Raw genomic sequence first — 13,687 nt, 5'->3', positions numbered from 1 at the left:
TGATACTCTCCAAACGTAAAGCATCACAGACAGTTGCCACCTCCCATGTACTGCCCAAGAAAGATGTTTCCACACTCTTCAAAATGAGCAAATTCATAAGTTCACAAGATCTAAAGATATTGTGTTTTCCAGTGCTCCTGCTTTCCCTGCCCTAGATGAAAACCTACAGGGAAAGAAATAACCAGCACCCCCTTCCTCCTCCTTTCTCCCTTCCTTTCCTTGCCCCACTTGCTGTATTTTATAGGATCCTAAGCTTTTTATTGCATTCCAATTGAAGTCTGGGTAAATAAATACAAGGGTAAAAAAACAACTTTGGGGAGACTGGACCACTGCCAGCTTGCCTGGAGAGCTGGGCTGTGCATGGAGCTGGAAGGGTGTTTTTTAAAAGGAGGGAAGCAGCAGAGAACAGCTTAAGAATCTTGGCTCAGCCTGGGCATATTTCCGCCTAACTCTGGCTAAACCTCAGCACGAAGGGCTGGACGAGGAGTGGATACACAGCTGGGGAGGGAGAGAGGCTGCAGGGCTCTCCACCAGAACTGCAGCAGAGCCCAGCGAGGCTGAAACCATGCTTTTCCTCTGGGCAATGGCATTTATTTTAGTCCTGCAGGAGCAAGATCTTCTAGGTAAGTGATTCTGAACTTGCAAAGCAGAAACTATAGCTTAATCGTAGCATTGTTAAAGCCTTTGCATGGGGTGGGAGAGGGAGGACAATGATTGTTCACTGTATTGGTTTTATTTGAAGGTGACACAGGTATGTGTCAAAATTCTGTGGGAATATTGTTTTTAACAAAAACTCCTCAATTTTTATGCTATTAAAGTCCACCCTGTAGGCATATTGTTTTGGTAGAGATTTTTTACTTCTTACAGGAGATACTATCACTGTATCTTCAGAAATTCAGAACCACATTGAGGTGTGGCAGCCAGTGCCCTGAAATCCCCATCATTACTGTTCTGGCAGCCTTATTAACATACTAACTAATCCACTCAGAAATGAGATTGAAGTTCAAGGTGATTAGAGAAAGATTCTCCTTTAAAATTTGCTGGTAACAGCACCACATTTTTCTTTCTTCTGCTTTGGATTAATTATTCCTGAGATTTTGAGGCACATAATGCCTTCTCCAAATGCCTTGGGAGTACAAAGTATAAACACAGAACATCTGATAAGCCTGTATCTGAATTCTACTTTCATTAACAAGAGATTAGTGCTGGAATAACCTGTAATCACGTTGTAGTGTGACTGAAAACTATTCAGTTTGGCTAGTTCAAGGGTTTATAGTCCCCGTGTAACCACAAACCTGGCTTCCCAACCTGTTTGTACTATATCTTTTCTTCTAGCTGAGACCCAGATTTATTTTCCCTCTGCTCCTACTTCATGACAACACAAGGGCTGTATTTCATGGCAGGGTAGTAAGATCCTATTACATTCAAAACATTTCCTGAAAAACTGTTAGCCCCTTCTGCCCCCAAGTCCTGGTCCTCTTCCTTGCCCTGACTCCCTCCCACCTAACTGGCTTTGTAATGTTTATCAGTGATGAACTGAAATATCAATGCCCCAGTAAGAGCATTCTTGCTTTCACTCCACAAGAACTCATTATCCTCTTGTGAATTTTGCAAGCTTCACCAAAATAAATGTGAAACTAAAGAAAAATAAAAAAAAAACCTGGAAGAATTTTTGGGTTTATTCCCCAAAAAAGTATGGTTTTAAGCTGAAATCATTAGCAAACTCAGATAAAATCCAGCTAAACAGAATAGTACTTGAATAGTAACTGCAGTGGAGACTAGTACCCAATGTAATGCCAGATGGTAGCTACTCAGTCAGGGAATCATGCTTGCTGTCTCAATGGTATCCTTCATGTAAGACGGAAAATTTTGTGTCTGTCATGGCCAGGGGAGCACTCTGCCTGGCTGACAGGCTTAAGAAAATCATCCCCACTTTCCCTTTGCTATCTTTGGCTTGTGGGAAATCTAACTTTTTATTTCCTTGTAGATCCCCCCATCCTAACTCCTGCAGGTTCCTCTTAGAAATTATTCAGATTTGGCCAAATCAGAATTTATATTTTAATTCAGCCATTAATATAAACAACCTCATATTCATAGAGCTCAGCCTCCAAATTGTTCAGGAGGCTGGCACAGGGGCCCTTCCAGATGCAACCACGTGCTCCTGGTTAGTGCTTAGTTCATAGTGCTTTGCTCTTGGTGCTGGGTTAGTTTGTGGGGTGCTGCCCAGACACAGTGTACAATGTAGCCTGGGAAACAACACCTGCCCCACTTAAAAGTGTTTCCATTCTTACAAAAACCTCCAGGCAAATTGTTTTGAGGGGTGCAGCACCCCAACAGTGAAGTCTTTGCTCCATGTTTATCCACGGCAGAGAGGTGACCTGGAGTCCTCGGGTAAACAAGTACCTGGCACGCAGGGTGGCCCCACTGACATGTGCCATTCAGCTGAGCAAACCAAACTCTGAGCGTTCTACTAGAGAGGCAGCAACAGGAGGGCCTCAGTGGAGGCACTACTGCTCAATACTCCACACTGTGCTATGATTTGCTTTAAAACAGCAGAAGTTTCATTCGGTTTTTAATTACAAGTTAAAGTGAAACAAGTGTATTAATGTTTTTCTTCAGCTAACATGTTATGACTTCTCAGAATATTTTGAATCCTCTGATATTTACATGCAATATCAAAGCTGGGAAGATCTATAAGCTAGATCATTGCCTAGAAACTGAAAAGAAAAAAATCCCTTCAGAACAGCCAGCTTTTCCCTAAAATCGACCATTTGCCTTCTCACAGAAGAGCATTTTGTCTCCAGGAGATTAAACCAATGCATTATAGAATTAAAGCCACAGTAAAAATTTATGATAGATGTCCTATCTTAAATCATACTTGGACTCATATTTCTCTTCTAACAAAGTAGTAATGGTTTATAACCTATACTCCACACCGTAGGTGTTTTCTGTCCTTACAGAAACCTATCAGCATTATTGTCTCCAATGCAAGGATTACAGTCTTTGCAAAACTCATCTCTGAGATCCAACTAGGAAGGAGACATAAAGCTTGTCACAACAAAGTGTACCAAGAAATAGGTGTGTTTTTTAAGACCATGAAACATCTGAAGATAGAATTCTCTACAGACATGAGCCTTTTTACAGATTTTACATATCTGTAAAACCCTATGATTTGTTACATTTAGGTGAAAGGAATTTATTAAGTTCTGAGGACTTTGTAACCTCCATGTGTAAAGCAAAAGTTAATACCAAACTTCAAAAAATGTCAGGAGTTCAGAAATACAGGACTCCTGCTATTCACCTGCAGGATGTGGCTCTCTTCACAAATGCAGCTGATCTGCTCTGGTTGAAACAGTCGTGAGTCTTGGCCATGAATGCCAACATTTAGTATGTACATATGTACACACTCACACACTATTCTACTTCTTGAGCTGTTGCAAAACACATGAACTGTCTGCCAAACAAAATATCTTCAAAAAAGTTCTTAGACTTAAGCATTAGAAAAAAACCTACAATATAATTTCATTGTACTTACCTCTTTCTACTACTATGACTTAGCCATATGCAAACTACACAATCACAGAGCTGACTAATAAGTCACAGACTCACCCACTCCCCATGATTGTAGCTCCTATTACTAAACACAGACCAAAAGCCATGTCCTCAAAGTTGAAAAACTGTTTATTCCCTGATACAGTGGTCATCCTCAAATTGATGGTGGCATCCAATATTTATGCATCTCACATCCTCCACTCTCGAGCCAGCCTTAAGTTCACTAATTCTACACAACTTGGGTTCTTTATGTACACTAAGACAGAGCACCTTTTCTTCCTGAAACAGCTCATCCCCTTCTCCACACACAAGTAAGTCCTCTACAGCTACTAGCTATAATCCTCCTAACACTCAGCTTTAGTTTCCATGACAAATATATATTCACACAGAAATAAACACATAATAAAGACAAACTTTTTTGCAGCCCAAAGCATCATTGTAAGTTACACCATGAGTTAGAGTAACGTACCTGCAAATTACGTAGCTCACGTCTCTTATCAATCCAGTTCCCTGTAGTCCTTTTCCATTGCAGCAGCAAGTGCAAGAGGATATTCCTGGCTGCTTGTTCAGAAGATCATCATGCTGGAATCATACTCCAAGCCAGCAGCTCCCTCACGGGAACATTTAATTGCTATCCTTCTTCTTTGAATGAAAATATACAAAACTTAAGTGCTTCTTAAAATCATAGATATGGTCACACAGCAGAAAGAGGAAAGTAGTTTTTCAAAACTGGCAAACAGCCATGGCAGGGGCCCAGCTTCTGATGTGCCTGAAAAAAACAGTGCCCACTGGCAGCATGAACCATCCCTGGCCTTGTGCATTCTGTCTCCACTGCTGGGTAAGCAAGAGATGAACCTCCTTTATGAAATGAGAATTACATGGATCACTATACCAAAAGCTTCCTCCAAATGAGACAGTTTTACACAGAAGTATGTAAACAACAACTTCTAACAAGTCCCATTTCTGATTGTGCATATTTCACAAGCACAAGTGATGCACAGTAGGACCAGAACACATTGTATCATGACATCTTACACATAGATGGATGGGACAGACTAGTTAGAGATGTGAGAACTGGTAGGCTGATACCTGACCCACCTTCACTAACACATTCCACAATGCATGAGATTTCCCCTTTGGTCCTTCTCTTTCAGGGAAAAAAAGAATTAAAATAAGTACAATCTTGACTGATCCAGGATCTGAAATAATATTCATAGTAGCATATTCTACATCTTGATAAACACAGTATGAACTAGTCTGGAAGTCTGAAACTTGACTTTCTGATATGGTTATTTAGCTTCTACAATGAATATTAAAAATAATTAATTTCATGGAGGACACTTATTTCAAGATGCTTCCGTTATCAGAGACTCGTGAATCTTGGATACCAGAAAATCCCTTGGATTTTCTTCCATGTCTGAAATCTTTCCAAAACTTGGCATTTAGGCAGCAGTTGAAGTATTCAGTGAATATGTAGATTACAGATTAATCCCCAATCAGGCATTAAACATTTTCAATGTACCTTCTTGAAATAATTTTAAAAAAACCCTAAAACAAACCAATCTTACCACAACCCTTAAATTTCAGATCTTTCTACTGTCAGTTTTCTGTCTAATATACAATGCCTACTTTCCATCTCCCACTTTAGACAGACCATATTTACCCTGTATGAAATTTGTGATGTAGTTCTGCCAAAAAAAGCTAGAACCTAATAATAGTGTGTGTACATTTAAATATTTACATGTATACACATATATATTTGCACGTACATATAAGCAAACCCATGCAGCCACCCCCAGTGTGAAACATGGTAACCTATGGCAGTGTATAAGCTGCTAAGACATTTTTAAATATTTATTACAATTCCTGTAGTCTTTAATGCAATTACTAAAGGCAAGAATTCCCTTATCTTTAAGCAAATAGAGACTCTAAACTGTAAAAAGAGGTTCACAGATGCCTAAATCACAGCTAGGCATTAGTGTTTTATGGATTACAGCCTGCAAGATGCTCTATTTCCAGTTAAAGATGTGCTCCTGAGTGGATAAGAACTTGAAGGGAATCTGTGCATTAAAAAACATTTTCAATAACACACTTGCTATCTAAATCAATTCTTTTTGATGTCCTAACAACAAAATTTGATATGGCTTGAGTTATATATAACACAGCTTAAAATGAATTTGGGCACACTAATTATAATAAAACTGAGAATGCTACAGAAATTTAATTCCGTACTTCCATATCTAAGGATATCAACGTAGTTAAGGGCTGACATAAACTAAGTTTGATGCCTTGAAGAACAGCCCCCAAAATTAAATATGACCAACAGTCTTAGCTTAACATGGCCTTTGGTCTGAGAGCACTAGTACTGATAGTATAGGTATCAGTTCAGGTTCAAAGCAATTGGATCTTCCCTGAATTCAACTGAAAGTTATCTTCACCAACCACTTTTATAAACTGTGTAATTTCTTGAGCTAACATTTCAAACTTATGTGCACATATTAAAGTGGAATCCAGCACTCTTGCATTCTTCCCAAACTGGTTAGTGGGTTCACCATTTGAGTCTGATACTCCAGTTCATGACCTTGAGTTCATGATTCCCATTCATTTTCTCATCAAAAGCTGCCTGGCCACCTTATGCTATATGCTCCAGGAATGAAATGATACTGCTAAACCTAAGGCAGTGCAAACAAGAACACACAGCATAGTATGTTTTCTTGAAGAGTTATACATGTTCTTCATTCCCCCTGCTCTATCGCATGTTTTCAGGCTTCCTCATTTGCCATCTGGTTCCTGTTTCAATCTCACGTGCCTTTCACTTGGCTTGTAGCCTGCTTTGTTCTACCCCTCCCACCCCACTGAGCACAACATGAACTCACAGTTAACTTTCAAAACCACACTGATCATACAATGAGGCAAAAGGAATTTTACCGATTTTAAGACCAATGGGGAACATTGTGGTCACTCACCTTGACCCTCTCTGCCACGCAGACCAATGAACCCAAACCAGCAATTTCTAGATCAAGCCTGTAACTTCAGTTTGACCAGCAATGTGTCATTAGGAAGGATACTTATAAAGACCTACCAGATCTGTATGATCACATACTTCAGTGCTGTTGGTCCTAGTAAGAGCAGAAAATGACAGCAAAAGAGACAGTTGCTCAGGTTTATTCTGATGTTTACCATTAGCAACTGCTTGGATGATAAAAATGAACCACTCAAGAGCAACTGGATACACAGGACCCTGACAGTCCTAGAAGGGGACATCTTCAGGGAGCATGTAGAAGCAATATCTTGGGGGGGTGGGGGAATATATATCAAATGTACAGGAGGCAGAGGAGCTTAACTGAGAGATATTATCAGTTTAAGGCCTCTGCTCTTAACCTGTTTGCTAAAGTTGTTTTGATTTTTACTTCATTGCTCTGTCTAACCCCTGCTATAAGATCAGGTTTTGTATGGTCGGACTGACCATTGTACATAGATCCTTACTCTTCATCGTGCTACTTTCAAACTTTAAGCATGTTCTTCTATTAAACATATCCTTATTAGCAACCAACTCAGAGATGCTCCATTTCCCTGCTGGTGTCTGACTGCATCACAGCACAGGGCAGTTAGAACTACCCAGATTTATGGGCGCTATTAGGGTAGCACAGAGGACTTAATCAGAGGAAAAAAGGCACAGGTGGTTTTCTTATCTTGAACAAGACGGTTCTGGTTCTTGATGGAAAATAATCACCCATATATGAAATAGAATGGACTTCAAGAATTTAACTAAACATCTCACTTGCAGGAAACATCAGGTGGGAATTTGCAGATGGGACATTAACTGAAAGGTAATGTTCTCTCTGCCATACTGAAATGTTACAACTGTCTGAGTTAAATAATCTATTAAGTTTCAAATGAGAGATTTAAGACACTGAAATATGCCTCCTACACACTTGCCTAAGCTGTCAGAAGTTGCAAACACCCACACATTTTAAATATGTAATTTACATGGCATACAAAGAACATTTCACTTTTAAAAGTGGTTAGCTTTAAAACTTACTACCAAAGTTTTCTGGTTTTATGCGTGTGATTTGAAACATAGGCAAGTAAAAATTCCAATTTACATTTAAAAGTTTTTTCAGCACCTTGAGAAAGCAAGCACATGGAAGTATCCTAAAATGCCATTAGTCTTTTGCTTACATGGCTTGCAGCCTTCCATTCTTCACTTCCTTTACATGATGACTGTTACTATTATGTGAGGTAGAGATGCTGCTGGAGTAAGGTCAGTGCCAAAGGCATGTTGTGTCATTTTCTTTCACCAGTTGCAATACAGAGAAGGGCACTGCTCATAAGCAACATGTGACTCTCTTTGAACACATGGAAATTATTGCTTGGATTCAGTTGCCTGACCATAGTGACCCAGATGTGTGCTGTATTTACGAGGCACCGGATGTGTCCTGCGAACAGCCCATCTCAGAGATAAAGCTGTGGGTTAAGAGCTGAAGCCAGACAACAAAATAGCAGTGAGGTTTTTGAGTAGCCAAAGCCTCAAGTTAGAACTCAGAAAACAGAAGAAATCTATACTGCTAACAAAGCACTTGCTGCCCAGTCAGGAAGGAAAACACCTACCTGAAGTACCCTGTTCTGGTGCAGGTCCTGAAAGGGTTTCTGCTAGGTCAGCCCTCAGCCAGCTCCATACTGTGAGTTCTGGAACCAGACGTGCTTTGGCTTATACTAACTCTTAGGTCTTGCTAACATCAGCTATCAGGTGCTTCCTGAGACACAGGCTTGGGCTATTTGTTAAATTTTTTAGGCGCTGCACTAGTTCTGGGGCTGAGTGACATCTTACAGCCCTGTCAAACTAGGACGAGACACTTTGTCCTCCTGTGGTAAGCCCATTATGGCTGATAGGGCAGCAATGTGCTCTGAGTGCCAGAAATCTGTCTCCCTGTGTCTCAGAAGAGGGGAACCAACCACCCCACAGAACCAACCAGCCCAAGGAACCAAACACTGCTGAGTCCTGCATCTCACAGCAACCCCTTTGCCTGGGTCTCTAGATGCACACAGAGCCACGCAGTGCTTTGCTAACCTCACAGTGAGATGCAACAACCTTACATTGGCTACACATATTTATCAGGGCACACCTGCTTTGAACAAATGGCAACTACCCATCATATCTAACCTACCCACCTACATACACCTGCCTGGAGAATCAGCCATCGCAATGCTGAGGTTTGTGCTGAACAGAAGTCCTAAGCTAAAGGAATGACTGAAGTACTTTGAGCAAGACCATATAAAATTTCTGCTTCAAAAAGTCACTTTGCAGATTTAAGGTCTTGTATCAGAAACAAGGTGAAAGAAGTCCCAGCAGAGTACCAACCATGTCTTTAGGTGTTTTCAAAAGGCCAGAGTCTCTGGGTCAATCTGGCTCAAGCAGGACACACTTCTGCTTCTCCTACAGCACAGGTCTAAGCTTTCTTTAATGGATGAGCATGGTATAAGGTGCATGGTCAGAGAAGTGGCCAACACTAACTTGAGCTAGCCAACATTAACCCTCTTGCATTTCCATTTCTAGGGAAAGGACGAAACTAAGCGAGCCTGGCATGTAGATTATGCTGGCCAAAATGTCCTTTAACATCTGCATATAACTGGTGCTGGCCTTCACCCAAACTTTACCTATGCCCTTGTGATCCAGACAACTACATCTAGGGTAACATTGTGAAAAATAAAATCCTGGCAGATTCTTAAATTCCTCCACTTGCTCTCAGTCCACATAATGATTTCTGCTGCCTCTTTTCACAGTTCATTTGTACTTAGACCTGGGAATGCTCACAGTAGCCAACTGATCCACAGTTACCTCATCACCATGCCTTCTGCTTGCCCTTGGTTCTGTCTCCAACACGAGTGGCAGTTCAGTGTACAGCTAAATTGGGACATCAGGCTTGACACTGAGAGCTAGGGCTGGGAATATTGGAAAGGTGGAAATTTTATTCACCTCTGACAGCAAAATAGATCTTACTATTATCCTATTATTAGGAAAACTAAGGTTTGTAGACAAAGACTGGCCACTGTTTTGTAACCTGTATTTCTAACACAATTTCAGTCTCTCCACACTATTCCACTCATGATGGAAAAAAAATGTAAAGAAGTAAAAATTTTGAGAACTAGCATGGTTCATTACCACTGCATTAGATGGTAACAACACTTATAAACCACTACCATGAGCAGCAAAGGAGAATAAAAGGGCAACTGCAAAGCAGCTGTTGTTGAAGTACCTGCTGCATTTCTGCACTCTTCAGTAGATGAAGTCTTTGGAATTCCATCCTAACAGCACCACCACCTGGTGAATGCTCTAAAAAAATCCCCAACCAAACCTCCGCCAAACCAATTTCTAAATAATGCCCAGTACACCAGGTCACATTTTAATTCTCTCCTCCCTGCCCTCCAATTCCAAGCATGCCATTCCAACTCACAGTACATCTCTCATTCCACTAAACTGCAACGATTACAATCCTTCCTGACAATGTGTTTGCTGTCATTTGACACCTGCACTCCAGAAATCTTGGCACAGACTTGCAGTGAAGCACTGCAGCAGTTTCAAACCACTGCTCTGGCACAACAGTACTGAAGTTGCTGCTCTTGTGTTTCTTACTGTTTGTTATAACACAAGCTCATAGTTTTCTCTTTGTTACAATCAAATGATGACAGTATGAGTTACTGCTGCTTTCTCACTATCATAGCTGCTTCAAGCCTCAAACAAGAGCAAGACCTAACTTTACGTGGGGCAAGATATGTTATCACATTAGTGAGGCTTAAAATACTCTGCAACAGTTCTACACACATTAAAATCTAAACGTTACTGAATGTCGCACAGAAGTTACGGAAAGGAAATTGGCTCCACTAAAGCATGGACACCAGCAGGTACTGACCTTTCATGGAACAGAGCCAGCAGAATGAAAAGTTCAAAGAGCAAGAGTTCATGAGTGGTAAACACAGGTCAGTGAGAGATAAGTGACTTTGTGTATAGCAGCATATATGAGTGACTTGGTCAGCAAATAACATCAGCTGTACATACTTTCATTGTTTCCCTTCACATTGCAAAATCAGATTGTCAGGGACAACTTTCTGACACAGAGGAATCATCAGCCATCATCAGTATGCATTTGGAAAGTGGACAAAATCAGCTACTTTTCAAAGCTTTACCGTACCCAGCTGCTTCTGAAGAAAGTCCAAGAGGAACTGCTGTGTAAGGCAGATCTTCCCAACGCTTACGTTTTATACTTCCAGAAACAGAGTTACAGTCTATAAACTTACCCCACACAGGTAGGAAAAAGGCAGACTGTGTAAAACAAACTCACAGATAAACAAAAACACCCATGGCAAGAGAAAACACCTTGTTCTAATGAACCGTGACAGAAAGGCGAGGACTGCTATTTAAAAGCTCCTGCTATTTAACTGTGTCTGTTTTTCCAGCTGCTGCAGATCCTGTTGATGAGTTACCCGGAAGTTTTGGAAGGGGAAGCTGGTGCGATGAACATGATACGATCCATGAACGCTTAGATATTATTGAAGAGGTAAGAGGGGTTGTGCTGGCTCCCAAACCCTACCAGACCTCTGCCCTATTCTTTTGACCAAAGAAAAAGAATAATATTTCTAGACAGCATCCCTTCATTACTTCATTCTAGTCAAGGTCAGACAATTTTTTTTCAGATGTCATAGCTTGTAACTATCTATAAAGCCATTATCACTAGAAATATATAATCTTGATGATTCCGAAAAACTGATTAACCTATCACTGACTATTATTTATCAGACTTTTCTAAAATGTTTATAATTGTGCCTTTAATCCAACAATCTCAGAATTGATATTGGTAAAGTTTCACACTGGCTGATAGCTAGATGTGGTTCTGCAGGTGACTTCAAGACTGATGGAGAAGTTTCTGCTCACCCCTGTTGACACTCAAGAGCTAAATGAATTCTATGACTGGGATTCTATGAAAGCTGCAAATTTTGGGTTTTTTCCCCTGCTGTCTTAAGCACTCCCAAGATACAAGCTAACTATTCTCAGCTGGGTAGTTGCCAAACTCCATGCTGTCAGTTCTCAAAATGGCAATGTTACCTTTCTTCTGCTCTAGTCCCAGCCCTCTTCTTTACACCCCATCAGCTCCTCTCATCTTCCACATAGATTCTTTTATTTGAGATGATGGTGGCTCAGAAATAATAAAGAATCAAAAACAAATTAATGTAAAGCTCCCTCCAAGAAGTCAAATGATAGGTTATTCTTCAAACAGGAATGCTGTAATGCAACTCTTGCAAAACAAAGTGCTAATACTTGGTGCCACTAGAGGCCAGCAGAACACAACAAATATTTAAACCTGCAATGTGCAATATAAATTAAACTAGCTGTTGCATTATGGGACATTGAGTTTACACATTCCTTCCACTTGACCCTTTGACTACCTCCTTTTATCCCTTTGTCTCCCTTGTTTCCATTAGAAAGTAATAAAAACAGTGGAGCACCTGGAATCAGAAGTCAAATCACTCCTCAACATCATCAATGAGACAACATCAAACATCCCCATCGTTCCAGGAACTCCACTTATAGACATTTTTGATGGTCAGTATCTAGCTGAGTGTAACTTAAGCTGAAAGAAGTGTTACATATGTTACTACTAAATATGCCATCTTTTCTTCCCCAAGATGATCTCCCTCCTTCGTTCAATTAGGGTAGCTAAGGCCTCAGCTGAAATACTAGGTCCAGTTTGAACCACCAGGTTTCAACAACCACTAAAGAAAGGGCTGGAAAAAAAAGGGGGGAGGGACAGACTAAGCAATCTCAAGGTCTCTTACACTTTTAAGATGCTGTGATTCTTTAGCTTCACGTATGACAAGATAAAGGAGGGTAACAAAATAAATTTTAAAAAAGTATTGGAGGTATTACCATTTTGATATCTTAAATCCAACTTTGACATGCAAGCTCTTCACACAAAATGTGCTTCTGGATAGATGTTTTTGGAACAAATTAAACCACAACAGAGATTAGTTGGATGAGACCACCTATTCTACACAGCTTCTTATAATGGTCTCTCCATTCTCTGCCCAAATATCAACAGTGCATTTAACAAGGCGAGACACACTCCTGGTGGAAAACAAACCACTTGTGGAAAGGTATAAGCATCCACAGACATGTTTATAGAGTCAGTTTTGTCAGTGTTGGGTTTTTTGTTTGTTTATTTGTGATAGCTGTACATGGGCACGCCATAGTTCACTTACATGACAGAAGGTGGGCTCGAAGTAGACAGTAGAGTTTATGCTGGTTTTTAGTTCTTGCAGTTGCTATATTGATCTGGTCACCATGATTGATATGTCCTCACCAACTTTGTTACCCATTAAAATTTCCAGTTTTCTCTGAGGGGCAGTAAATAGGTAACTAAGTAATTAAGTTACTCCCCAGCAATGGAAGAGAGTATTCCAATAAAAGTGAGAAGTATTCCAGTAAAGTGTAACAGTGAATTTAAAATGGAAATCCTGGGTCAACCCCAGCACATCTGCAGCACATCTATAGTAAGTACTACTCAGATGGAGTTTGCAACAACTGCCAAATGGCTCAAGAATTACAGATCGGATCTTCCTTCTATGATTTCATGAATCCAAATGACAATTTCCCACTTTAGAGTAGCATATTTTAAATGAGATTTATCCAAAAAAGATTGATCCTGATCTCATAACCAAAAATAATTACATCAACTCTGCTTTATACAGATACCAGCTGAGCACTGCAAAGACAGAAGACAGTCGACTGTAACAGTGTGGTTGTCATCAAGAGTTGCTCTTTTGCTCATTTAATAAGCTTGTGTTTCCAGAATTTGCGCAGGGATGAACAACCCTCAGCTGTAGTTCACCTTCTGTGTTCCTGTGCTTTATAATAAACAGGTATTTGCTTTTAGACAGTGTTTAAAGCTTTATATTTTAAACATTTCAGCAGCCCTACTTTATCAAAACTGCATTTCAAATACAGCATTGTCAGTAAGAAAACAAGATCAGGTGGTGTCTGTGACTACAGCACAGCTAACAAACTTCCCTGAATTCAAAAGCTTCCTTCTTCCCTGGCAAAGAAACGAACTCTTGCTATTGGTGCTAACCAATGAATATA

General features: G+C 40.2%; 1 protein-coding gene across 2 annotated transcripts in view; it reads left to right on the top strand.

The window, feature by feature from the left end:
- The first annotated feature begins 432 nt into the window (after positions 1–432).
- PLAC9 (placenta specific 9) overlaps positions 433–13,687 on the top strand; it is a 28,567-nt gene continuing 15,312 nt past the window's right edge. Inside the window, exons 1-4 of one of the 2 annotated variants that reach the window (XR_003536909.1) lie at positions 433–623; positions 11,008–11,108; positions 12,031–12,151; positions 13,297–13,467. Coding sequence is in view for 1 of the 2 variants with exons in the window: in XM_027700083.1 (XP_027555884.1) it covers positions 566–623; positions 11,008–11,108; positions 12,031–12,151; positions 13,297–13,307 (291 nt within the window). In the remaining variant the exon portion in view is untranslated. Of the gene's footprint in view, positions 624–11,007; positions 11,109–12,030; positions 12,152–13,296; positions 13,481–13,687 lie in introns of those variants that run through there. The other variant, XM_027700083.1, reaches the window with a different exon arrangement.

The sequence above is a fragment of the Neopelma chrysocephalum genome, unplaced genomic scaffold (genome assembly GCF_003984885.1).
Source record: "Neopelma chrysocephalum unplaced genomic scaffold, ASM398488v2 Primary Assembly neopelma1_143, whole genome shotgun sequence".
Taxonomy (NCBI): domain Eukaryota; kingdom Metazoa; phylum Chordata; class Aves; order Passeriformes; family Pipridae; genus Neopelma; species Neopelma chrysocephalum.
The sequence above is the reverse complement of the archived record's forward strand: the minus strand, read 5'-3'. Positions and strand labels throughout refer to the sequence as shown.